At 46.0% G+C, this 27,973-nt stretch overlaps 1 protein-coding gene across 6 annotated transcripts in view; it reads right to left on the minus strand.

The window, feature by feature from the left end:
- Positions 1–27,973, minus strand: part of ANKRD17 (ankyrin repeat domain 17) — a 68,782-nt gene that overhangs the window by 12,169 nt on the left and 28,640 nt on the right. For 4 of the 6 annotated variants that reach the window (XM_041427422.1, XM_041427427.1, XM_041427426.1 and 1 more), the window contains exons 2-19: positions 21,490–21,643; positions 20,800–20,956; positions 19,370–19,517; positions 19,032–19,179; positions 17,773–18,006; positions 16,652–16,746; positions 13,462–13,699; positions 13,111–13,302; positions 12,646–12,755; positions 12,414–12,501; positions 11,735–11,862; positions 11,332–11,475; positions 10,676–10,778; positions 8,397–9,152; positions 3,094–3,242; positions 1,919–2,030; positions 1,637–1,782; positions 252–394 (exon numbers count right to left, since the gene is read on the minus strand). In XM_041427422.1, the coding sequence (XP_041283356.1) occupies positions 252–394; positions 1,637–1,782; positions 1,919–2,030; positions 3,094–3,242; positions 8,397–9,152; positions 10,676–10,778; positions 11,332–11,475; positions 11,735–11,862; positions 12,414–12,501; positions 12,646–12,755; positions 13,111–13,302; positions 13,462–13,699; positions 16,652–16,746; positions 17,773–18,006; positions 19,032–19,179; positions 19,370–19,517; positions 20,800–20,956; positions 21,490–21,643 (3,245 nt within the window). The remainder of the gene's footprint in view (positions 1–251; positions 395–1,636; positions 1,783–1,918; positions 2,031–3,093; positions 3,243–8,396; positions 9,153–10,675; positions 10,779–11,331; positions 11,476–11,734; positions 11,863–12,413; positions 12,502–12,645; positions 12,756–13,110; positions 13,303–13,461; positions 13,700–16,651; positions 16,747–17,772; positions 18,007–19,031; positions 19,180–19,369; positions 19,518–20,799; positions 20,957–21,489; positions 21,644–27,973) is intronic. The other 2 variants (XM_041427423.1, XM_041427428.1) reach the window with 2 other exon arrangements.

The following is a 27,973-nucleotide window of genomic DNA, read 5'->3' on the forward strand; positions in this document are numbered from 1 at the left end:
CACTTTTCCTTTTTGATGGCTTCAAATTGAAGGGCATCTCTTATGAGGTGTGCTTATAACTTACAGCCTGCTCTTGGACCTTTTCTTGTACCCGTGCAGCTCACACCTGAGCTGTTCTCTACCTCCCAATGGATGCAAAAGCATGGCACAAATGCACACACCGAGAGAAAACCATGCAGGGAAAACACACACACTTTCCTCACGTGACTCACAACCAAGCACACGAGATAAGGGCTGTAAAGGGAACTTGCCTGGAATTGATTTCTGCCCCAGCATTCAGCAGAATCTTGATAATGTTCACGTAGCCACCCGAGGCGGCGAGGCTCAAAGGTGTGTAATCAGACACATTCCTGTGCTCCTTGTTTGCCCCTCGAGCTAGCAGCAACTCCACCACCTGCAGTGTTTCAACAAATAACATCTGGTTTTCTCCCAAACTTGCAAATCTAGCCAAGACAAATGCTTTTTAGACCTGAATGTTCTGTTGGAAGATGTCAATGGTAAGAAAGCCGCTTTGCTAAAACTCCTTGCCCTCATGACCGGATGAGGCCACACCTGTGATCCCAAAGCCACTGTAAAACTTCCTTTAAAAAAAAAAAAATCTATCATGGCTGCTCATGAGTGTACCAAATGCAACAGCAGAATAAGAAAAAGCAGACATCCCCATGATTGCTTCAGCCATCTTTAAAGCCTGCCAGACCCAGAGATTCAGTTCTGGAAGATGTCAATGGTAAGAAAGATCAGTTGCTTTGCTAAAACTCCTTGCCCTCATGACCGGATGAGGCCACACCTGTGATCCCAAAGCCACTGTAAAACTTCCTTTAAAAAAAAAAAAATCTATCATGGCTGCTCATGAGTGTACCAAATGCAACAGCAGAATAAGAAAAAGCAGACATCCCCATGATTGCTTCAGCCATCTTTAAAGCCTGCCAGACCCAGAGATTCAGTTTCAATATGGGGTACAGAGTACTGCTGCTTTTTGTCCTCTCCTGCAGAGGAGAGGAAACTTGACCAGACACTGAACTGTCCAGCAACTTAAAATCACAGTATACACTAAGGTGAAAACCTATGGTGTCCCTTCCAGTGCAGTGCAAAATTTGCTTCACTTTCACATTTAAGCATTAAAAAAGTTTAGCTCATACCTGCACAATTCTCAATCAGAATGTTTTCCCATGAAACCACAGAACAAACATACTGTCAAACCCAAAATTTGGGCAGGAGGGTGTTCTGACATCACCTCTGCTGCCCAAAGCCCAGCTTTTTCCCATTTTTTCCCCCAAAAACTATGCTAAGGCTCATATATGGAACCCATTTGTGTCTAAATCCTGATTCACAGCACGAATACTCGTGACAGCATAATTAGATGTAGATATTAAATGAATGCTGGTAGAAGTCCCATAATGGGGCACTAACCACTGCAGTCATGAGGATACCTGCACAGCACCAGTCCAGTTATCAAAACAGAACAATCAGTCTCTATGAGACATGTTGTAATGTGTAAATTGGAAAATGTGAAGCTCTTTGCATCTTTTTTAAACACACATCCCGTGTGACTGTGTCTTTTCTGGAAGATTCTTGTACTGTACTGACACAGTATGTCATTCACACACTGCTTCTCAAGATTTAAGGTTTACTTCACCTCTTGCCTCCCTCCTGAACAAGCCAAAGACAAGGGAGTGTCCTTGGTTCTCTCAGACTGGGCTTCAATATCAGCTCCGTTATCCAGTAAGATTTCCACAACACCCACATGGCCGGCTGTAGCAGCCAAAATAAGCGGAGTAAACCCTGCAACAGAACACAAGACACGAGTTACAGCACCAGGAGAGCAAGCCTGAAGGTTTCACATGAAGTCTAGGCATTTATTTAGTGGGACACACAGGCAGAGCAGACAGGGTTCACACTGCCATGGTGAGATACCCACCTTTCTTGTCCCTGTGCTCAATGTTAGCTCCTCTCTCCAGCAGCGTTTGTACCAGTTCTTCATGGCCACCAGCACAAGCCAGTGTCAAGGCTGTGTCATGGTTACTCTCAGTCTAAACCAAACAGACATACACACAAGATAAATACTTGCTTTTTCAAGTACAGCCCCTCTTACAGCCAAAACACAAGTGTACCCATGCCAAAGGAAAAAGCTTCTATAAGCTAAGGGCATGTTTATGGATGCCCCCTTGACAGTTGGGTGCAAGCTCCTGACAGGATCCTACCCCTCAAGGCAGCTCTGCTGGGAGGTTTAAGAAGAAATCCTGACAAGAACTGAGATTCTTCAAGAACTGAGCTTTCCTATGTGCTCTGCTAACCAGATTAACTTCTTTACCACTGCTTGACTGTGACCCTTAGATGGTGTAATGAAGGTAAGAATTCTCTCTTTAATTCTCTGCACTCCAGTTTTTATCACAGCAGGATCCAAGCCAAGTGCCACAAGCAACTAAACAGCAAGGGCTGATTTTCCAGAGGCTTCTCTGCTCTTCTCCACGATGATCTCATGCCTTTCCTTCACCCCATGCTGCCCAATCTTAGTCATGGTATGTATAGCCCAGAGCTGTGCATAGATATATGCCAGTTTAGTATGTGTATGCTTTTTGCTGATGGCCAGCTAGCTCCAAGTCAACACAAAGCTGCCCTTTTAATAATCATTTTCATACAGAAAACCCTTTCCCCTAGTGGAAATGAGAGCTTGAATTAAAAAAAAAAAAATCACAGCAATTAGTAGTTTCAATACTTTCATACATCCACGATCTCTGGCCAGTAACTTGGAAGCACAACCGAAAACTCAGTGTACAATGCTTTAAGGCTTATTTTTGTCTTAGGATACCAGGCCAGAAAACATTTCGTTTCTGTCAGTAGGCAACTCTGCTGTTTCTCACAATCCCAGTGACAACACAGGAATAAGAACTACAAGTGTTCAGTCATTCAGAGACCTTTTTTTTGTTAGGCAAGAGCACACAGGAAAGTGGGTTGCGACTCTCTGGCTTTCTAAAAGCAGCAAATCCAGTCCCCAGACCCCAATCCATTACACAGCAGAGCTGTCTGCCACCACTGAATTATTCAGGATGCAGGAAAACCAGCTGTGTGCATCCGTGAGAGCGGCAGGCTCACCTGGGCATCGATGTCTATAGCAGGGTAGATGGGCAGCATGGCTGAAGGAGAAATGATGGGACTCGGAGTCGGCGTCTGAGGTTGGGACACTGAGGTTGCAATGCTGTGGGTAGGAGTGTTTGACATTGCAGATGCTCTTCCACTCACTGCTGTTGGACAGAAGAACCACACTTAGTTACAGCAAAACACTCCCCAAGTGTAACGTGACAACAAAGGGACTCATTAAAAGCTGTTGTTTTCCACAAATATATGTATTCCACACTCTGAGCCCAACCTTTGATCCTTTAGCTCTCAGAATTTCAACTATGAAAAAGGTTTACTGCATTCAATCAAAGAAAGAGTTAAGTATCAGATGGACATGTTTTTCAAAAGCCCACCATGAGATTTTAGTTGTTTTTGTTTGGTTGGTTTTTTTTAACCCAAAGATCTTTCCTACAACAAATCAGCCATTATTTGGACCTGGAGCTCCGTACCTTTGGAAGCAGGTCTGCAGAACAAGTCCAACCAATGGGGAACCTAAGCAATTTTCCTTAAAACAGTTTAAATGCTTTCATGTAGAAGTCTGCCCAGCCTTCACCCCCACCCCCCAAAAACATAACAAAAAAGCAACAGGGATGCCCACAAGGCAGAATTGGCCGAAACCAGAGAAGTGGAAGCTTTGTAACAGCAGGCTGCAGAGAGTTTGGTCAAGGTGTCAGGTAAGCAAAGGTAACACCACTGACAGTGATAACAGCGCACGGACACGACACAGATAGCACCGACTGCCACGCTCCCTGCAGTCCATTCTGCACGTGGCATGCTCAGGAGCACACAGCAAACCTGAGCCTAAAGCAGCTGCTGGGGAAAACACCCATTCTGCCACTTGTCCTCAGAAGAACTCACTGGGTTTTTTTCCCTGTCACTTCTCTGGTGTTTCTCCAGCTGCTGCTCAGGTGTAACAGCAAAGGAGAAGGCCAAGCACCACACGCTTCTGCCCGGCTGGCAAAAGCACTTCAAACTGCAAAATGGAACAGTTTCCCAAGTGATGCCACAACACCTGATCCTAACAGGCCCAGCTGTGTGCTCCCACCTCTGCAAGGCAGCTGTATTTTACATCCATAACTGATTTAATTTCTGCACTTCCTACACAAAATCCCAGCAAAGAAGCTAATAAATGGCACCGGGAAAAGGAAAGAACCCGCAGCTTCTAAGCCAGAATTCAGAACTCACAACTCCCTTGATCTAGATCTTAGAGTGCCTTTTGAAAAGTCACCTCACAAATCACACTAGGTATTGATTAAAATTAACATACTGAAGATGTGCCAAAATATTTCGACATGAGGTCAAAAACTGCACATGTTTTAAACAGTTTCTAAGAATTCCTGCTCAAGTCCCAAAAAGGAGACTGGGAATCATCTTCTCTATTAAAGGAGACATTAGGAAATTCTCAGGCTAAAAAAAAAAATCAAGTTAGTTAAGAAGGTCTCAGTTCAGGCAAAGTCTACTTTTTACATTTGTAGTGAGGGGAGGAAAAACAAAAAACCCAATCACTACCCCCCCACCAAATACAAAACAAACAAACCCAAAAAAGAAAGACATGTTCTTGAGCAGTAATTCACAAATGTAGTTCATACACCTACAGCACAGCCCACTGGGACACAATATTCATTTTTATGGGTAATCACTCTGATTACATTTATTTCCACATCACCTGTGTGGAGTTCAAACTGCTAATGAACAGGCCAGGGGTGATGAACAGAATTTTTACAGCACCCAAACTAAAATATTCGAAGTTTTCAATAACCCAAAAGGTTTTCACTCCAGACAGCAGTCTGGAGCACTGAAAGGAGTAACTAGCTTGATTCCACATGCTAAACACACTGACAGTCAAATATTTATCTCTGCACTCTGCTCCTTGCCCTACTCTAATGGCCTAGTGACTAAGTGAACTCAAGCCTGTGCTTCACCATGGAAACATCATTATTTCATGCCTGGGATAACCAAGTCTTCCAAGTGAGGTCACTATTGGAATATTTAGTATAGACATGACTTGGTACAGGACCATCTACACCTCAGTCAAGCTTCTTGGTCAGAAAACATCACCAAGCACCGTTTGACTAATCCAGTTCCAGTCCTGGACTTTTGCTGGGGTATCAGACAATCAGTTTTGTGCTTACTGACATCTGGAACAGACCTGCTCTTTATCTTGATTTCCTTCTGTCCATCCCTCAACTCTCTCTCAGCCTGAACGAAGAGAGGACACCCTCAGAGCAGCTCCCTCCCCTCCCGTGCCCTCTGGCCTCAGCAGAGTGAGGTGCCCTTGGCTTTCACCCTTCTAATCCCACTTCTCCTCGTGTGGCCATCACATGTCCCACAAGTGCTGCTTTGTGGGCACAGCATTGGCCTTATGCCCTGATTCCTTGCCTCCTGTAATGTCAACAGTGGACAGATAAAAACTGTTCCATGTTACACAGCAATGAGGCAAGATGAGGGATGGAATAAAAAAACACTTTATGAGAAACGTAAGAGAGGTCTCAGCTTTTCCCAGCTGGTTTCCAGCCAGCTCTACAGGCCTGTTCCACATCACTTCCTTCTCTGCCCCCAATTTCTCTGCAGTACCCTCAGTTGTTACAAACCATGTTCGTGCCACACAGGATTAACATCACTCCAGAGCACTTGAGATGCAGAACATGCCTGGACTGTAACAGTGTGAGTTATGTTCTGAATTCCAACACAAACACTGGGCTGCTGCTGTGCAAGAAGGGCACCATGGATGAAGCCTGAGGCCCACTCACACCTGCAGTCTTGGTGGTTATTAGTTAAGAGTGTGCAAGGAGCCTAAGGCAGGTCAGCCCCACGTGAAACCAGCTCCTGCTCAGGTCCCAGGTGGGACACAACCTGATTTTCCTGGGATGCTGGCACCCTACTGCTATTCTTTTCAGTACTGAGTCTCTGTCAAAAGCTTACAGCTTGCTTTCTGATGTTTTAATTTAGACAGCTGCATCTCCAACTGACTCAACCCACAAGGTAGCTTCCAGGAATGCATTTTATCAAGGGCCTCAAGATTCCTGAAGTTCTTTGAGAAGCTCTGTGACTGGACACAATCCTTGAAATAGTTCCTACTTTGTAAAAAGCTTGCTATTAAAAACAAGGTGGTTTTTCTCTTTAGATCTTTACCACGCCACTTAACAGATGCAATGTTTCCATATAAGCCTCACATAACTAATTCTAAAAAAATCTTTCTTTTTACAAGCCTCACAGCAAGCACAAAACTTGCCCAACATCTGAAGCTCAAGAGCAAATCTTTCGCTTGTCCTCAATTCCAGCAGGAACATAAAGGAACCCCAAGGAAAAAATTAAGTATTATTTACTATTTAGCCATTGTTTTCAATTAATTTAGCACCAAGATGCACATTAGATCAAGTTTGCACAGTCAAGGTGAAGCTTGGTTTCTGCAGCTGGTTCTGTAAACACAGCTCTGCAATGGAACTAAACTCAAGGCACCTCAGAAAGAAGAATCTAAATCCTAAGAATACTCTAGAATCTTCTCCTAAAGCAGTACACAGAGTTACTGACCAAATACTTAGCGGCTACTTCAGTGTTCTGTGTTACACTGAGTCCACCTCAGCTCCACATTGAACTGTGATTTGAGGCCTCACTACAGGCTGGCACTGAAGTTCTATCTATACTCAAGCCTGTGACTGCTCTTGCTTAAAAAAACACCCTAAAACCAGGCACTTGACAGAAAATGAATTCAGACTTCCTTCTCAACTGCATGTGTGCACGCACCTACTAACAAGTGGGGCTGAGCAGAACCAAAATATTCCCTTAAATTCACACTGGAAATACCTGACTGCCCAAAAAGGGACACACAGGCATTCAGCTATGCAGCAGGTGACCTGGAATCACACCTGCTCAAGATGTGACACGCAGCTAAGCACATGTCCCAAACGTCCTAACTCCAGGGTTAACTTGTACTTGAACACAACTCAAGTGCATTGCACAGATTCTTTCTAAGTTACCAACAACTGCAATCATCCCAGCTTTTAAATTCATCCTGTTCTGTACCCCAGCAGTTCCACGAGAGAAACTGTTACTGTTAGTTCACGATATATGTAGTTTTATGTACTTTTTCATGCATACATTTGTGGTTTTATCCGCTTCCAATCTTTACGTCTACGCTTCAATTCTAACAGGAGATTTCCAGCAAAAAAGTTTCTGTCACCTTTAATGAAGCTTTGCTTGGACACAAGGTCACTCATCAGGTGTCTCACCTCAAAAGTGGTGTTCCAAGTGCTTTAAAAAATCACCACCTGGTAGTTTTAAGTGGTTGCCATACGTTCCACTGGCTCTGTGCTACTACTGTGCTCCAGCTCTGGCAGCACACGCAGGACAGCTCTGGGCTAACACCTTCCTGGAGACCTGCCTGCCTCTGGCACACATGGCTCATCCTAGCAGCTCTGCAAAGCAGACTTGTTCAGACACACAGCATTTGTAAAAATGACAGTGCCTCAGCTTCACCGAGAGCATTTTGGTACTTTTTCATCAAGTGACCTTTTTTTTAAGACTCTGTCCTACCAGTTCATCTGTGTTCAGCTAAGGGGTATTTCAATGTCTGCTTTAGCATGGAAAGGGTTCAGATGAAGCACAACTGAGTGAGGTGTAAACTAAAACAGTGACAACTCTCATTTAAAACCTGCTTCATTCTCCTATTTTACTCTTAAGGCCTTAGAGCATTCATGTCACTGGGCAAAGAATTCTCCACAGCGATGACAAGAATTTGGTAAGGCTAACCATGTTTTCTGCTGGCAGCCATTTTTATGAGGAGATGTTTCAGAAAGTCATAGGATTATCACCTTTTTCTTCCCAAGCAGAAATAAAAGCTCTCCTTCTGAAGACAAGCCCCCGGGCCCCTCACATTTCATAGGCTAGTTGTGGTGCTGCAGCTGCCCAGCCTACTGCAAGCCAGCTCTCAGCTCCCCCAAGTACTACCCAGTGCCATCATGGTGCTACTCCTGAGCTACAATCAGGCCAAAACAGAACTACCACATGAACTCTAATACAGCCCTCCCCAAACTACGGCGAGTTAAAATGCCACTCCACCATACCAACCTGGCCAAGAGGCACCGCTTAGCTCACCCTGCGAGCTGAAGAGTTACAAGCTAGTTTTCCCAACTCCTCAAGACAGGGATCAGAGGACGAGTGGTGCTTGCCGTAGAGCTCGTGGGAATACACAAACACACACACACACATATAAAAAGAAGTGGACATTCCCTCAACTGGTCAAGCAAATATTATACCTGCTCATAACAACGTAAACCCACCTGCCATGATGTCATCCAGCGTGTCATTGAGCGTCTGAGCAGGGCTGGCTACCATTAACCCTTGCTGTGTTTCTGTCAGTATTCCTTGCCCCAGCCCTGCTAGTTGTGCTTGGCCCAGCACTGGCTGTCCAACTATAACACCTTGCAGTTCTGTAAGATTTGCGATGGACCCTGGAGGTAAGGAACCTGCTGCCAGAGGCAAAGCTTGTGGCATGGCCAGAGGCTGAACTGGTGCAAAACCCGTCTGCGCAGCAGCTTGCTGAGGGTCATCTTTGAGCAAGATGGGGTCCACTTGCTGCAATCGTGCATAGTCTCCCTCTGAGAGTTGTTCTCCTACCCCAACGGGAGTCAGTAGTCCCAGATGCTGGCAAGACTGTTGCTGCTGCTGCTGCTGGAGCTGAATTCTTTGCGCTTTTACCTCTAGATATTGCTTTTTTAGCTGCTGCTGAGTTTTCAGCTGTAACTCTCGCTCCACTTTCTGCAGTTCCTCCAAAATCTTTTGTTTCTTCTGAATTTGCTCCTCTCTCGTTTTGTTCAGCTCCTCAATCTTCTCTTTGGTGAGCTGGTCAGCGTGTGCCAATTCCAGGGACTGCAGCTGAGCGTTCTTCTCTATGGCTTCTTTTATCCTCTGCTCCAGCTCTGTCAACTTGCCCTGAGCCTCTTCTACAATGCTCTCTGGAGACTGATTGGTGATGTAACCCTGTACATCCTGGTTGTTTGTTGGCAAATGACTGCTGGACTTTTGTTTAGAAGCAGCTGTGTGAAAAAGAAACCCCCTCAGAACCACAGGAAGTGCATACGAACGGCATCCTCATTACAGAGCTACTGCTGGGCCGCTGCGCGGCCGGCTACGCACCAGGGCACAGCACCCACGGGAGGCCAGCGTGTCCCCAAGGCCCTCCAAGGACACCTGCCAACTGGCACCCAGCAGCTGGATTGCAATTTAACAGGCCACACTAGTGCACATGCATCCCACATAGCCCTGAGCTACGGTGACAGGTCTGCTCCAGCCATCGTTACGCTCCGGCCAAAGGAAGCGATTGTCTCGAGCCGCTGTTACCGAGTGCTGCTACAAGAAAACTGGGAACAAAAAGCAAGGATAGGCTGTCTCTTTACTTGGTGTTGGGCATCTGGTGTGGTGTTGGGACATGAACAAGTGCTTACAGCCCTGAAAGCGCAGCCCAAGGGACACAAAAACATCTCTAGGACTGGGACTAGGCCACCGGTTTTGCAACCCAACTGGTACGCTTGAACAAGTGCTACGCTCCCTACAACTAGGCATCCTTCCACTCCAGGTATCCAGCTTTGCTCAGGTGACAAGGAGTGCCAGAACCCAGGAGAGTCATTCAGATTTAGCAGGACCTAACAGGGTGTCTTTAGCCACTAGGTTTTATCCACAGCAGACACGATTTTGCCTGTGTCAAAGCTCAGCCCTCTGTCCAGGCAAGGCAAATATTTCAGCCTTCCTGCAAGAACAAGCGATGGACTAATCCAACTGGTCTTTTATGCAGAAGTCCCCAGTGACACAGCTGACATGCTCTGCCATACCAGGTGGAGAAGCAACAATCGGTTAATTTTGAAGGGCGAAAGGCAAATCAAAACTCAGGATCTGAGGCAGTGGAGGTGCCCAGTTTCTTCCAGCCATCCTCGCTGTATCTCCAGAACAATACAAGTGTACACACAGGATTAATTTTAGGACATGCACGCCTGTATTTGCTACTGCTGAAGCTTGATAAAAATTGTTTTTTGACGAGAATTCTTAAGTACAGAAAGCATTAAGTGTCAAAATGGCGAGAGCAATGTAGATGCAAATTTAGCCCTAGGAGGACCTGAGCCACATCAGACTAAAGATTTTACTGCACAAGAAATTCCGCCTTCAATCCAATTAGTCAAACCCACTCCCAGACTACTACCCTAAGGAAACACAAGTTACCAAATCAACTATGCTATGGTGATTAACATGGGTTTTGCAACTTCCATTATCCAATTTCTACAGACTTCTGGGTAACATTTTGCATTAGCTCACTGTGTCAGACTAGAGATTTTAACACATTTACTTAGGCAGATTTCTTGACGTTTTATGATTACAGCGTTAGATGACTGATACTTGGTGGATAAGCAAATCCTTAAAAAAATAATTAAGTAAAAAAATCAGAATTGCAGTTTCCTTGACTGAATCCATAAACACTCTTCATAGGAACTACTCTGCTACAAGCTCAAGGCTCTATCTTCTGCCTGGGAAGGATATTTAGAAAATAAGCTGCAGAACTACGACTGACCTTTATTTCTGATGGGAAGGGTTGTGGCGACATTGGCAGGGGGTTTGTCAGGCTCCTGGGGTGGGACGACCATGGGCAGCGCCTGCACTGGTACTCGAGGAGCCTAAAACGTCGGATACTAACAGATTACTTTTCTCATACTCTGTGCTAGTTATAATTCAATAGAAGGTAAACAAAATATGTTAGAAAAGTAGACTTTAATGGTGACTAAGAACATTCAATAGGGTTTTTAATATGCTGAGTTCAGTAATTAACACCTGCAGATCATGTCATCTCCACATACTTTGCATTTTCAAGCTAAAAAATTACTTGCTGAACTATACTCTGCATGGTACAGTGCTGTACTGTAGTACAGCAAACGCAAGCCACGACGGGCCATAAATTCAATTCTGTAGAGTTTCACTTAAGCAGATCTTTGCACTTGCTGGTTTTGTCCACCCTCAGTGGTTTTTTCCAGCAATACTTAGAGAACAGTAAGAATGATGAGAGCACTACATCATCATGTTCAGAAGTCTTCCCCATTTCCATTACAGCTCTAAGTAACTTGGAGTGTGCTCACCTACAGTTTATGACATGACTGACTCTCCTCTCACCTTCAAACTCTGGAGCAAGCAAGTGCCAAAAAGCCCTGCAGCTCAGGAGCCCTGCGATCTTACCCTGTTCAGGTCGTGGGATGGCGGGGTCAGCTGAGTGGCGTCGGGTGGAGGAGCAGAAAGCAAGTTGTTTGGGTAATCTAGAAGGTAACAAACCACGCTGGTGTGACCGCCTTTGGCCGCCTCGATGAGCATGGTCGATCCGTCCTGAGGGGGAAAGATCAGAGTTAGAAAAGAGCATCATGAAAACAGCACTGCAGCACTACCTATGTGACTGCCTTCTGCTCTAGTAAAACCTCCATCTCCACAAGGGCACATCTAAACGTAGAGACTTGATGAAGTGTTTTCCAAAACAAGTTAAATAAACAGCGCTTTAAAATTCTTTCCTCTTCCACAATCACAAAAGGAGAAAACCCAGCTGGGTATCCTCAGTTTTAGAGGAAAGTGAGGCAGCTGAGGGACAAACCTTGAGTCTGTGTGTGGGATCAGCACCATGAGCGAGCAGTAACTCCACCACTGCCAAGTGACCTCCGGCACAGGCCAGCGACAGCACCGTGTGATCGTTGTTCGCTGTGGTCCTGTTCACATTTGCTCCTGCACAAACACAAGGGCACACATCAGCTGAAACGGACTCAACAGTGCACCTCTGCCAAATGTAACACAATTAATGCTCTGCAATCTACACAGGGAAACTCCATCCTGCCAGACTGTGTCCTACTCCATGCAAGGCAGGGACAAGAAAAATTCATGAGAATCGGCCCAAGAGAGGGAAAATGGAAATTCCAGGATTGGATTGAAACATCAAGAAAGGTGCAGTCAAAATCTGGAAACCAACAGGCACTTGTAGCTCAACTGCCAAAGACAGCGCTCCAGAGCTGCACCACGGGGGATGGAGACACCAGGGATGCCTGCTACTGCTGCTTTTACTAGGAATGACAGACAGAAATACACTGTTTTTAAAACTAAATGCAGTTCCACTAATCTCAGCAGAAACTACAGGTAATCATTACATGCCTAGATGGAGAATCAATTGCCTACTTGAGCTAGGATATTTCAAACAAATGCAAGGAAGTTACACTAGCTCTGACATGTTCTGAACTTAAAGTATTTCTAATGTCAGGAAAACCAAACCATTCCACACTTACCTTTGCTAATCAAGAACTGAACAGTGCAAACATGACCTGCCCTGGCAGCTTTCATGAGAGGGGTTCTTCCTCCTTCTGATTCATGCTCCTAGAGCAGATCAAGAAAAGCTTACAATACACATTAAAGAACATGTGGATTTTCAGCAATGAACACAGAAACAAACAGGAAGAATAGAAGGTGTTGATAATTTAATACCCTACTGAGCTTTTTTAGAGAAGCTGAATGACTTACCAGATCTGCACCTGCCTGAAGTAAGACATCTGCTACATCGGTGTGGCCGTTTTCACAGGCGTACGTCAGCGCCGTGTCGCCTGTCGCTGTTGTTGCGTGCACGTTAGCCCCTGAAACAGAAAGGGCAAAACCTTGTAAGCTTTATGATGGCCATTACAGAAAACATACAAGTCTTTACAGGATGAAACAGCAAATAAAAGTTCCCCCTTCCAACCCAGCATCTATTAAACTGATAACATGATTGTACTCTAGAGGAATAAAAACAGACTGCAAGTTAGCTCCAAACAAGTTTACATCAACTCTGTCCTCAAAAGCTAAATTAGAGTCCAGCCAGTAAATTACTTTGGGCTTCAAAGATCTTCACTTCAACTCCAAGAAGCTGCTAAAGAAAATGTCATGAATATCGGACAAAGTATTTTTCTTAGATTATGCCTGTACTAAAGTGTTAACAAAATGACTCCGTACCCGCAGCTAATAAATATTTAACCAGCTCCAAATGCCCCTCTTGAGCAGCCTCCATCAAAGGTGTGGAGCAGCCGAGTTCTATGTCAGCTCCTGCTTTAATGAGGAAATCGGCCACCTCCAAAAACCCTCCGCAGCAAGCCAGAGTTAACGCCGTTTCCTGCGTCTCCTCCGTCTGAGCGTTGATGTTTGCTCCTTCAAACAACACAAAACACCAGTTACAGGAGGCAGGATCAGCACACCGACCCCTTCCACGGGCACAAGGCATCTTGTTACCGAAGAAAACAAAAACCGCAGCAGCTTCCTTAGAGCTCCTTCCCCAGCACGCGCGAGCTGCGGCCCCGCCGCAGTTACCTTGCCCGAGTAACAGCGCCACCATCTCCTCGTGGCCTTCCCGAGCTGCCTCCATCAGCGGCGTGTATCCCTCGTCGTTGACCTCTTCCAAGTTAGCCCCGCGCTCGATCAACAGAGCCGCCAGCTCCACGTGCCCGCCGCAGGCCGCCAGAGTCAGCGGGGACTCGAAGGAGTCCGCGGGCATGTTCACCTGGGCTCCGCTGTCCAGAAGTAGCCTTGCCACTTCCACGTGGCCATCCTGGAAAGGCAAAAGGAAAACCAGGATCAGAACTGACCAAATGGAAAAGCTGATTTTCTCCGCGGCTTGGTCACGGACCCAAATTCCCTCTAAATACACAAACGCAATGAGGGAGTAAAAGGAGTCCAAAAATACAATGAGACTTGCCAAACAGTTTTTCTGAATACTTCCCTAAATATTTGGGTGAAGATCTCCTACACTGAACAGGCACCTGTAGAAATGCTGAGCACGTTTTACTGAATACCTGCTGTGAACCTCATATCAGACCTCTCCGTCAATGGTGTAAGCAACAAGCCAGACAACTTTGTATCAGACTCCAGTTCAGGTGTTTGGGATCAACTTACTAGGGGAGGGGGAACGCCAAAATAAATCCCAGAAAGTCAAGAGGGAGCTCACCACTATTTTAGAAGCTTGTCTCTTCCACAACAACAACAGTGAGATTCTTTTGCTTCCTTCCTTTCTTAAGAAGCAACCATGCACTCTGACCTGTCTTGCCTTGTGGCTCCTGCAAAACTATTTCACTGCTCAATTTCACAGCAGAGTCAAGACTTACTTTCTCCTTCCAAGAGAAAAGCCAAAGTGAGACCACTTCTCAGGGGTTCCTTACACATCCCAGGAGCCACCCATTCCAGCAACAGCTTTCCCTTGGCAGGATTCTGGCAGGGTTTTCCAGACACCGTGATGGTGCTGTCAAAGCCCTTTTACCAAAAGGCAGCTCCTAAGTTCGCTCTCTCGCTTGAAAGATACTTCAGCATAGGATCTCTGTCATATTTTCAGTGTCCATAAATTCAGGAACTATTTGAAGCGGCTTTTCAGCTCCATGTTTACACTGGAGGCCTGACAGTGACACATCCAATTGCCATTCCATGCTGCTTGGTTCAGACAGAAGCAGACACTGGCTGGGTCGCTGCGCTCCAGCAACAGCAAGAAATCTCCAAGCTGGTTTTCTCCATGAGGAGATGGCCACCATTCCAACTTGGAGGAACCATAATCTGACAACCAAAACACCAGAGGGCTGCAGCAAATAAACAGCCACTCACCAGGAACACAAGGCATTCCCAAGGTTGTCACTGAATGAGGTAGGCACACCTTGATCTCAGATTAATTCCAAAGAGGCAGCGAATTGCATCCACAGCCCTCCTTGCCAAGCTGGAAACCACAACTCCAGAAAGCTCTTTTCCAGACAAAACACCAAACTGCATCTGACATTTTTCCGCTTCATTTTCTCAAGTGTTTCATACCTTATTCTGATATCCAGGGAGCAAAGCACAGCTTCCTCTTGGAAAAATATCTAGGACATTAACTAGGACATATTCACCTTTTACATGAAATGACAGTACTATTTTAGGGAAAAACTCCAAGCCTCCATAAAGAATCTTTCCTCAGGGAAATGCAGAGACGGTGCCTCATCCATCAGGCTCTGGCAAGACAGCTAACTGCTCACCCCTGCTCTGCGATGAGGATGGCACGACACGGCACCAAGGCTTGCTTCAAAGCCTCCTATGTGGGCCAAGCAGCCTGCAGGAGAGCTGCTGGAGCTCCACCACACAAGGGAACTGGATCCTTGTTTTAATAAAGCCTGCAATGGGGTGTGGCTGCTGAGCTCCCACAAGAGCGAGGAAAAGCCTTCCAACTGGTAATAGATCAGGAAAAGTCACCTGAGCAACCTTCACGAGAGCACCAGCTGCATTTTAAAGCTGAAGCTCTGTGGGTAGCAGTCCTGCAGCGAGAGGAAACACCAACTAAATCACCCTGCTTTTTGCTCCCACAAGGCAAGTGCCATTGCCCAACACCTCATGTGCATTACATCAGTGTTAACTGCTGCCTGAAAAACCTCTCAGGCACAAGTACTCCTGAAGGCACAAGGCTGCAGAAGGGTTTGAACCTGCACTGGCTGAGCCACAGATAGACAAATCTGTCAGGACACATTGAAGCTCAAAGCTGTGCCAGAGAAGGAAGTTTTCCTGTGCCACTGAAGAGCAGTAACTGTTTCTGCACAAAGAACATGCTGAGATGGAAGTCCTTGCTCTGTTTCATTTCACACTGCAAGGTTTTTAGATACTGCTAGAGAAAGCTGCTCCTTCTCTCGTCAGCAGAGCTCAAGGTATGAGACTCCCACCTATGTGCCAGCTCTGAGCACCAGCGTGGAACTGCCTCCCTAGGAAAAGCTTCCTGCAGAAATAAGGAAAAAGAATTTTATCCTATAGCTCAGTAATTTTTAACAAAAATTAGGTCTTAACATCTCTGTGGGTCTGATGGCATTTTTTTACGCTATTAGAAGAGTTAAAAGGGCAGAAGAGAATGACAAGGAAAGGAAGGCTTGATCCATAGCTCCACCACAAAAACTTCCTGATGAGAAGGCAACTCATCAGGAAGTTTTTGGCAACATCCAACAAGGTCATTTTACCATCAACCCCCATGAACTGCCTGCAAGGCCATGGCCAAGGATATTCATGTGGCTGCTCTGGTCAGATTTCAGGGTGAGATAAAGGACAGCTCGAGTTCTGTTTACCTACGTGACTTTCTTTGCAACAACTTCCAAGAAGTATAATGGTTTCTGTTAATCATTCCCCTCTCTGAAACCATTAACTTCCTTCACCAGACACAACTGGCGATTTTAGAACCATTTCAGTTGTTTTAGGGAAGGGCAGACTAAACAGGGATTTACTGCCCTCCTCTACAGCCACGGGTTCACAGTGTGACATTACACAAGGCTAATGCCATGAAAACCCCAACACATGAGGAATCCATTTGGAGAGAAGGATAACGAGGAAATTTAAGAAATGAATTCTCAGTTTAACAATACAGTTACCTTCCCATCAAGCAGACAAGAGAACCAAAACACCACAGCTAGATTCTGTACCAGAAGGAAACTCAAAGGAACCACTTTCTCCATCTTCAGCAAGAAAAGAGAGCCCACAGACCTCACTGCTCGAGCCTTACATCTCTTACCATGCACGCCTCCATGAGAGCAGTGTGCATCTCATCTGTCTTGTGCTCCTGGTCTGCACCAGCTTCCAGCAGAAACCTCACCATTTCCAGATGGCCTGTGTGGAAAAAATAGTTAACAGAAGGAAATTGCTTGAGAAAGTGCATTTCAACACTCACAGTGTTCTGAAGGACATAATGAAGGTCATGGATGTCCATGCCAAACATAAAGAGCCCACTCTGGAAAGATGTGTTTGTATCTCTGCCATCTACATGGACAGCAGCTTATCAGTGTAGTTGGTAAGAAATATAAATGAAAGACTAAGACCAACTTCTACACAGGTGCCACACAAGAACCTCTGCTACCAACATCAACTACTCCACGATGGCAAGAGCCTAATAAAACATGCCCTGAGTGACTATAACAGCAGCTGTTGGGCTGTGGGAACATATTTTGCCTCTTAATTAAGCATCTTTATCCCTTTCTGAGGTGCTGCAATTTTGCTGCCTAATGCTCTAAGGGAGGAAACAAGGGCCTGCTGTCCTCAGCACTGACACCTAAAAGGCAGTGTTCCTAAACCTGCCATGATTTGCCAGTGCCAAGTCCTTTCAAATGAAATATTTGCTGTATTTAAGCAGAGATACCTGGCATAATACAGCTGTAATAGAGAAAGTTTAGCTTACTTCTTCTGTAATATAATACATTACCTCCTTGTCTCTTCATTTGTTTAACAGAGCATCTTCCAAATAATCATAGCTCAGACCAAAGGTTTACTCAGATACTCAGACTCTGCACACAGATATGGCACAGGCATGCTGTGTGGTACCACAGCCAGGACGAGAGCACCACAGTGTCTGCTCACACCCTTTAAAACCCCTGGTGGGGGGCAGCAAGGCTGAAGGAAGGCAGGCTGGCCCCTGGCACTGGTGCACACGGGTTACCTTTGTAGCACCACAGTGTCTGCTCTCTCCCTTTAAGACCCCCTGGTGGGGGCAGCAAGGCTGAAGGAAGGCAGGCTGGCCCCTGGCACTGGTGCACACGGGTTACCTTTGTAGCACCACAGTGTCTGCTCTCTCCCTTTAAGACCCCCTGGTGGGGGCAGCAAGGCTGAAGGAAGGCAGGCCGGCCCCCGTGCCGCGGTTACCTTTGTAGCAAGCCAGCGTCAGCGCGCTCTCCTTGAACTCGTTGGAATGCGTGTTGATGCCAGCCCCGTTCTCCAGCAGCACCCTGGCCACCTCCACGTGGCCGGCGCTGCCGGCCTCCATCAGCGGCGTGTGACCGTTCTCGTTGTGGTCCTCAATGCTGGCGCCCGACTCCAGCAGCACCTTCACGACATCCACGTAGCCCCCGGCACAGGCGTAGGTCAGGGCTGTGTTGCCTTAAGGCACAGAGAACAAGGGTTGGGAACAGAGCCTGGTGGCCTTCCTCCACCACCCAGAACTTCACCTGATGCTCCCATCCTTCCCTTTTACCTGGATAGCTGATGGAAGAGGGATTTTCAGGCTACAGATGAACAACTACAGGGAGGGGGAAATCAGTAGTGGCACCAAGCAGCTCGGTGCTGACAGACTGAGCATCTCCTTGTGCCTGTACTGATGCACCTCTCTTCCCATGCCTAGCCCAGCCTCTGTCACAAAGCCCCGTCCATTTTCCTGTTAATCAGCAGGGGCACATGATGCTGTAAGAATGAAAGCCCAAAACCAGGAGTAGAATGAACTGCTGCTTCTACATCAACTCAAACACCTGCAAGGGGCCAGTTCCAAAAAGTTCCTAGCCTTTACAAGGAAAGGAAAACAACTTCAGTGCAAAAAATACAAAAACATGGATCTGCACACAACAGTCGAAGAATCTTCCTCTTCCATCTTGAAAAATGTTACAGGTCAAGGCCTTATTGCCACTGAGAAAACTACTTCACTGAAAAAAATATTTAACAAATAAATAAGGTGCCTTCTGGTATCCCCCTCTCCCCCTCACCCAGGGTCAGCTCACCATTCATCAGTTACTGCTGACTACACATCAGCTCTCCACTTCCAGGCTACAAAAACTTACTAGATTTCCCAATCTGGTCACTTCAACACAAACAGGTAGCAAATCACCATGGAAAGAGTGGAAGGGGAGGCCCTCTTGTCACTTTTCCCTTGGGTTTTCCCACGTACACACAAACTTACCAAACCATGCTCAAAATGTGACAACAAATCCTACGTGCTCAAACACCTTCCCGTTACTAACTGACCTTATCCACCTTTGTACATATCCATAATATTTCCATCTTTCACAGTTTCACTTAGAAAAGAGAATTTAAATGGCAAAACCACAAAGAAGCCTTCTGCCTTGCTGGGCTGAGAGCCACTGCTCCCAGACTTCCCCGCACAGAGCAAACCCCAGCTCTGGATTCCCCTTCACCTGTGGATGACTGTGCGTTCACATCAGCACCGTGAGCTAGCAGCAGCTTGACAATTTTGACGTGCCCGCCGTTGGCGGCGGCCATCAGAGGCGTGATGTCTCCCTTGATTCCCCGGTCCTCCACATTGGCATGCATTGCCAGGAGAACCTGCAGAGAGACACCCATCAACAACATGGAGGGACAAACCTTGGCCCTGTGCTACAAACCCCCGCCTTCACCCCAGTGCTGGGGACCTCGGCACCCCCTTCCACGTGCTAATATACCAAAATGCTCATACACCGATTTAACGTTTCTTTCTGTACAACGCACACGTGGCACAAACAGCCAGGAAACCAACCTGTGCAAGCTCATAATATCCTGCTGAGCAGGCCAAACAAAGGAGGCTTTCCCCTTCTTCCGTGTGCTCGTTCACACTCCGGCCTTCAATGAGCAACTTCCGCACGGCATTCACATCTCCTTCGGAACAAGCCTCGGCCAAGCTGCGGCTAACGAGGGGGAAAGCATTCAGAGTGGAAATGGACTGTGCCTCAGCTCCAGTGTGCCGTGAGGACACGGTCAGCAAAAAAGGAAACACGAGCTAAAAACGTGCCAACTGCTAATTAAAGAGGTGCCGGTTTTACACTTGAGGTTTCCCAGCTAACTGGGCTGAGAATTAAGTCGTGTCCATATCCACTCCTGCTATTAGTTTTTAACAGAAGTTGACAAGAGAAATAGATGCAGGATATCCCAGGACCAGAGAACATGGAAATCACCTGTCAATCTTGAGAAAACTTGATTTGTTCAGCTCTGTAACTATTAATTGAACTAAAACAAATCAACTACATCAGTCTCCTCCTGTAGGAAACTTAACCACTTCCCTTCTCTCCTGTGCTGAAAATACCAGGATCTTGCAACCAGACATAATTTTAACACACGGAGAATCAGTTCTGAAATGTGTCTCTTCACTACATGCTGACCATTTTTTTTAATAATTTCCAAAAACCTCTGTTCTTATAACAACTTTGGCAACTACCACCATTCCCAAGAAAGAGGTGCAGAGGGGATGCAAACAGAACAGAAGCAGACATAACCCAAAATTATACTGCTCTTCATGCTGTTCTTGCAGCAAGAAATCTTCCTTTGGATTTATTCTGTATAAAAGGAACAAACTTCTGACTAGCACAGGACCACTTGGCTGTCCCTGCTAACACTGTTTCCACTGCATTGAAGCCTTGTGGCAGGCTGGAAGGAAACCTCCTTCTTCTTTCCCTCCTGAATACCCCAGTAAGACAGAATTGCACATGTGAAGTTACATATGAAGCTGTAGAGCCTCTCTGGCCCAGGGTCTATCCAGGGCCCTATGTGGCACTGACCACTATGGCGCTCCAGTTCCTCAAGGCTGTTTCCCTTCCTCAATTAAAATCCCTAAAAGATTTTTTTTTACCTGAAATCTTGTTTCATGCTATGACCGAATGACCCATGTGGGGATTTGCAACTCTTTGGAACATTTCTAAGGCCCATAGCATTGAAGAGCTTAGAAATGTTTCCATAGCTGGTCATGATAAACTCCTCGGAGCGCCATTCCGTAATACCAAGCAGCACAAATTGCTTCACTCTCTACTGCAGGTGAAGCAGTCCACAAATGTTTAAGCAGGAGAAGCAAAGGTGATAACCTGGCACCAATTCCACTTGAGTAAGAGTTTCATCATCCCCCAAGCGCAAGAACAAGAAAAACCGCTTCCAGAAGGAGCAAAGGGCTGAGAAGCCCCAGGAGCAAAGCCGCCTTACTTGTCCGTCTGCCCTGCGCTGGCTGTGCTCTCCGCTCTCATCCGGGTCAGCGCGGCGGCCGCTTCATCCAAGGCGCAGCTGACCGACGAGGTCAGCCTGCGCAGCACCTCGGGATCGGCAAAGGCTTTCCCGTCCGCTGTCGACAGCTTCCCTATTCCTGCGTGCCAGGAAAGGAGAGAACGCACAAGTTGAAACGGGGCCTATGAGATGTGCCCGCAGGAACGTTCCGAGCACACCAACTACAGCTTCCAAAATGATGGGTTTAACTGTTCACAGCACTCGTTAAGAGCTGCATGTGACTGAAACGCTCCAATCCACACAAGGAGTCAGTTTTCAGCTACTGAAACTACATAATATAAGCAACTATTAAAGCTTTTCACACAGGAACTGCTACGAAACAAAACCCCTTGAGCAATTCAGGGTTTGACATAATGGCACACGCCGAAGTCGGGCGTCAATTTTGACTCAGGCTTTTAGAACGCCAGCACTCATTGGAAACATCTGATTTTCCAGACCTTGGAATACTCTACAACCAAATTCTTTCTGCTCTGTGACACCCTTGCCAAATCCAGCCCGCGGTGCGTTTTGCAGCTGTAACACGCTCCTATGGATTAGCCTTACGCAAGCCATTCCAGCATGGACTCCTGTAAGGGCTTTGGGGTTAAACCTGTACAGGACACGAGGACTTACCCGCAGCTTCAAGTAAAGCTTCTAATCTTGCCTGGGTTTCGGGATCTACTGTTCTCAGGTCAGCACCATCAGCAGTACTTGACAGCAGCAGTTTAGAAGCTGTTTCCAACATAGGGTTTTCGAGATCATCCTGATCCAAGATAAATGATTCCACCTGAAAAGTAACAGGCCTGGTTTAAGAATGATATAACTGACCAAACTAGACTTAAACCACAAAAAAACCAACAGCTGCAGTTATTATTTAAGCATTTTAGTTTTAAGTACTTTGTTGGCTTCACGTATCTCGCTTTGGGTCTGATGTCTCCTAATGCAACACCCAAAGAAAAGAAGCACATGGCCAAGCAACGACACTATAAAACTACTTTATGTCACAGCATCTTCCTCAAGAGAACATTTTCTTAAACTTGATCTATAGAATATGCAACTGTTTATCTGCCTTTTGTAGAAAAGAGATGCTGAGTTGTCCAAATTCTTCTCTAGACCCTACTTTTCCGTGCTGTCCATCCGTTTCTGCTGTGAAATAGGCAGAAATCAGGGCGAGATGAGGGTTTTAGAGAAGAAAGCCCTAATACTAATTTGTGTTATCCTGCCTGCTAGAGGACAAGTAGTTCAGAGAAGACATTTCTCTCAGAGTTCCACGAGCTCACTCCACAGCCTGTGAACTAGTCACCAAAACAATTATTAAATTATAAAGACCACGTTAAACATCCCCCTACAAAGCTCAACAGCTTCCAAAGTTTCAAGTTTCAAAACCCAATCCCAATCCAAAATCAGAATCAATTTAAATGCCAGTCTGCCTAACAGAGAAATCACATGTGCCACCCCTACAACAATTAAAAACTGCAGTCACCTCTGGATAAAAGCAGCCACTGTCGGCATCTGTTTCCACATGGAATATACCCCGTTGAAACAGAAAATTATTTTATTCTTAAGCTTCATTTGTGTCTCCAAACTTTCAAAGTAGTCCCATGAGCATCACAAGTTCAGATTCCTGCAGATAAATTCCCCAAGAATCCTTCTATGTGGGCAGACAAACCAGAAGAGCAAGCAGGTCACCTAAGGACTCCTGGAAGGTCCCTCCAGCCTCCCATCCATTCTCCTGTCACAAGTGGGGAGCTCACACAACTTTTGCCTTCTGCCATCTGTCTCCCACTCAACACTTGCAGGACACACTCAGCTTCAACCCAACTCCCTTGTTTGCTAAGGAAGGCAGGCTGAGCACTGCTTCCCCATTTTCTTCATTTTATCCCTTCAACACCACCAGTGAGAAACAAAGCCTCTGGTCAGCTCCTGGCAATACACAAACACACATCTCAAGGGCACCTCTAAAGGCTCCCTCTGCTCTTTTGCAGCCACCACTCTGCCCTCCTCCTCCAAATCTGGGAACATCAAGCTGAAAGGGAGGATTCCAGCCTCAGACCCAAGTGGCTCTGATGCCAAGAGCAGGACAGTCCAGCAGCACTGCCTGTCACCCCTCAGCAGTGTTTTCACACTCACACAGGCTGCTCTCCCCAGCTGAAGGCAGCTCCTGGTTTGCTCCCCACTCCTCAGGAGCCCTGCCTCGCCAGGCTCCTCTGCCCATCACTGCTCTCTGTACCTACACTGATATTTTAGGCCAGTTTTGGTTCATCTGAGGACTTGCAGTTTATCTTCTTCCAGAGGACAGCCGGCCTGCTGCGGCAAGACAGAGGAACCGCTGCGCTGCTCAGCAGCCAAGCGACAGATCGCACCCCTGGAAAGGCAAACTCCGGAGCTGTGGAAGGATTCTTGGCTCACCCAGCTCATGCAAAATCCCAACTGCTCAGACTAACTGAAAAAAAAAATAAATCTCCTCCAAGTGAAATAATGAACAGCTGGTCGTGGTTCCTCCTAACACTAGGAAATATTTGCTAAGAAAAAAGTCAAAATAGGAAAACTAATCTCCCCCACACATCTCCTCTCCCCAAAATTAGGTCTTTCGCGCAGTTGAAGTTTCAAATGGAAAAATCCTCCCATCTTCCTTCCAGCTAAGAATATGTGCACGGTGTGATTAAATAAATGACCCAAGGAGGACGGGGAGAAGCAGAAATCCACCCACAAACAACACAGCACCGAGACTCCCATGAGGGACCAGGAGAAAACATCCTCACAATAAAGTTTGGGGAATGTTTATATTATGTGCTGTCACTGACAACATCCCGAACGGTATCAAGAAATTAACTAACTGGAACAACACTTCACACTATTTTTTAATATGAAATACAGAGTAAAATATTTTCTATTGCAAGGTAGAAGAGATCCACCTTCAGCCTGCAGAACTTCTCCTCTTTGCAGTTTCAAAATTGTTATTTACCTACAGGGTTTCATTACAGTCCTGTCATTTCAGTTTTTCTGCACAACACCAAGTACCATACAGAGACAGTGATCAAGACATGGTGTACCAAAGCAGGGAATAAAACCCTATTTTGGTAGAAGGGAAAACTCTGCTTCTGCTTCTCAGAAAATCCTGCCTTCTCCACAGAAGCTACAAACGAAGACAAAACATTTCCATGTACCAGGTCAAGTAAACAGACATTTCCTTTAAAGGGCTGCAGACGTATTTTATTTCCCTTGACTAAAAAAAAAGTCTAGAATAGCATACAAATGCTCCACCTTACATATCAGAACACTTCATCTGCATGCTCCGTCAGCATTCCTCCAATCCAACAATACTCTGACATAACCCAATTGTTCAGGGTCCCAACATCAGCCCTTTTACAAGATTTCTCCTACTCTATCATCCTGCAGTAAGAACCTCATGTTCTCTCCTGGCCTAGGTTTACTCTGCTCAAAACAATTTTTATTATATTTGCCACTTCTACTACCAGAAAGATGCCAGGAGAACAAAACTCCCAGGTTCTGGCTGCTCTCAAACAGGACTCATGTCTGTACCCACTGAAGACAGCCCTGTAGATGCCAGCAACTTTGTTCTGACTGACAAACACCAGCTACTGAAGATGCATTTGGACAAATGCCAGGTTAGGACAGGAAGACAATTCACACCTGAGCTGCCCTAAGTGGTGAGGTTCTGTCACCGCATCGTGCTGAATCAAACAGAGACAGAATTCAGCTCTTGATGCTCACTCTGACTTCATCCATCTCTCTCCATCAAGCCACCCACACACAGAACTGCCATCAGCACAGATCCCACTGTGAACCCAAGCCTCCACATCATCTCACACAGATGTAAACTAAGGTCAAAGAATCAACTTCCCCTCAGAGTTTCCCTCACTGTAAGAAGACACAACAAAACCCCAAGTAATTGCACACATATAAAAAACACAAACAAACAACAATTCTCCAGCACTAACGAAGAAAAGCTTTGGGTTATCTACTGATTTCAAATTTGCTGCTTTTAAGGCTAAACAGGGATTAACACCTTCCTAACTTTATACCAGGCCAGGGAGGGGGGGAGAAGGGAAAATACATCCCACCTACAAAAAACTGTCTCTTCACATCATCTCCTCCTAGGAGGAAGAAATCAGTACCCAAGACCAGGCAGCTCCTCTAGAACCACACCATCAGCTAAGGTACCAACTATGCAAAGTACCAAAATGAGCATACAATGCCTAAATTAACATCACAAGCTAAAAACAGTAGCAACTCTAACCTTACTCCCAGCAGAAGGACCTGCCACCAGTTCCATTTCCTGAGAGCTTTCAAATGAGCTGAACTCTATCAGAATAAAACCACCTCTCAAACACTCATTTTAGGAACAAGGCAGAAAAGACTTCCAGCACCCACCACCCTCGTTGCAAACGCCACAAGCTCCATTTTTAATGCATCCATCAGTGCATGGCTGTGCTCATTTACAGAGCACCTCTAGCATTTGGTTATCACCGAGTTACAGTTTTCCTAAGTAACATCTTTGCTGTAAGGACAACCCCGAAGCACTGAGAAAAGGCTGTAAAAAGTAATTTTCTCCTTCCCATCTCAGGCTCCCTGTCTGATTCCAAGAGCCCATTTTGCTGATCCCACCCCCTGCTCCTTCTCCTTCAGGTCATCCTGCATGCACACAGCGTTGACGTGCTCCTGCCTTCCAGCATTTACCCAGAGCAAGCACTCTGTCTGAACTGCAAAAACTGAAATCCCATCTGTAAGGTGCCATGTGGAGGGAGAGCAGCAATGAGGTGCCCAAAGGGTACATTTGGGCACTCAGTGTCATTAGCCAGCCCAGACCTTTGCTCAGGAGAACCAGAGTGGCACCTTGGCACAAACACCCAGCGGCATCTCCCTGGAAGCTGCCTTTCAGCCATTTGCACGGCAGCAGCCAGCAGAGCATCTGTGTCTCTGCATGACAGGCTCAGAGCCTTAGTGCAGAGCTCCTGAAGCAGCACCAAGGAAGCAGTGCACTGCAGTGGAGTGTCTGGCAGGCAGGCTGCACACGGCAGCTCTGCACGCCTGTCAAATAGCAAGTCAGCTCATTAACCCAACAGGATTTACTTTTTAAGCTTCAGGGTTTTTGAGCACCATAACATAAAACGGCAGCGTCTGAAACTGGACGTGAATGAACCACACTAGTTCAGACAAGTATTAAAAGACAAAAAAATCCCATCTCTCAGGAAAAAAATATTTTTGCTTATTTTTGGGGCTGGCCCCTATTTTCCAGTCTTAAAATCCAGCACAATTTGATGTCCCAGCTTTTCTCAGTGAGGACTTTCACCTTCTATTAGGCAAGGAACACGGTTTAGAATTTGCTAAATTTTTACCTTGGCATTTGGGCCCTTGGTGTTTGACACCCAGAGGATGCCAAACAGATCCTACCAGGATGAGAGCAAAGCCCTTCAGAAGAACCATAAGGACAAGGAACAGCCAGTGAGTGGCCATTGCCAGGCAGCAAACTGTACCCCTAACATAAACCTTACCTGACATTCCTTTTGGATCAGTTCTTTGTGAGGCACTTACTGCCCATTAGCAAGCCCTTCAGCAGCTGATTTTTCCCAGCTCCAAAACTTTCGGAGAGCAGCAGAAGGTTTTTAAAGACAACAATAAATTTAGTAAGAATTGTCAACTCTATTTGGTGTTGCAAAGCCACCTTCAGACCAAAACCACAACTATGACCAGGTCAGTTAATAACCCTTAGTCCAACTTTGCTGACTTCAGCCCCACTTCCCTGCTTGAAAAGCAAGGAAGTTCCAGATTCTTTCCTTACTCAGCTAAAAATGACTCCCTTACAAGTGAGCAGTATTAATCCTGATTTCCAGGAGGAACTCCTCATGCCTGACCTACAACCACAGCGCTTTCCCTGGTGCTCCAGCAACTCCCGTCCAAGATAATCTCAGCTTTCCCTCCAGAACGATTTCAGCTCTCACACCTCCAAGACACTGCACTGAAAAACAATTTATCTATCTATCTATCTACACTTCATACATTACTGAGCATTTCTTGACAGCACATTTCCCACTGTTCACTTCAATAATACACTTGAAGTCTGTTTCACACAGAAATAGCAATGTTTGTACTATTACCTTGCAAGGGGAACACACAAGAGGAAATAAACCCCCACTCCCAGTGCAAGAACAAAGTCCAGCTCTGACTAATAACAAGCTAAGTTCACTTTGCAAGACACTGCTAGGGCTTTTTCATGCCTTATATCCAACCATTTGATGCACATCAAGGGATTCGTGAGGCAAGACTGAATCAAAACAAAGCAAGGATCATTTGAAATGTGACCAACCGGGCCAAGCATTTCAAGCACCAATTTTTCACTTTGGGATCCAAAACACAACATTGGAATTGGCAACTCAAAACCTCTGCAAATTACAAGGTACAACACCCCATACTACAGAGAAAGAACATCATGTTTGCTCTCCCTCACCCTTTTAGCCTTCAGAATATCACCTCTGATGCTTTCAAAATACATGAGCCCATCTCAGTTTCAGGACAGCTTACTGGAAAAAATACTCGGATTTGCAACACCGAGACAGAGAAATTAACTTACACATGTCCTCAAACACAGCAGTGAGAATGGATTTTGACTTTCACAAACTAGCTATATTGAGGCAAAGTATAGGGTTCTGCCTCTTCACCTACATGTTTTCAGGTGAAACTACCACCTAGTAACACAGGTTTCAAGGCCCTCTGCACATCTTCACAGCATTAATAATGCATTACAGAAAAAAATTCCATCCAAGGCTTTACTGAAGCCAAGGCTCTGGCAGTGCCTGTCATTTCTATGGGTTAAATCCTCACCACCACGCCATTAGGACAACACATCCCTGAAGCATAAGTGATGGTTTCCTGGCTCCTTGCACAAGACACCATTTTCTTTAGACAGAGATCAGCTCCCTGGTCACTGCAAGGGAAAGCAGACATGGAAGCCAAGTGCAGCAGATGATCAAGTGCCCTCTCCATTTCAGCCTTGCAGATTTAGTGTGTTTTCCTCAAATCTACTTCCTAAGAGGAGCAAGCTGTGTGATTCTCACTTGCCCTACCCTGCTACTACAGCACTGTCTGCCAGCACCAC

The sequence above is a fragment of the Onychostruthus taczanowskii genome, unplaced genomic scaffold, assembly GCF_017590055.1.
Source record: "Onychostruthus taczanowskii isolate IOZ18803 unplaced genomic scaffold, ASM1759005v1 scaffold114, whole genome shotgun sequence".
Classification (NCBI taxonomy): Eukaryota; Metazoa; Chordata; class Aves; order Passeriformes; family Passeridae; genus Onychostruthus; species Onychostruthus taczanowskii.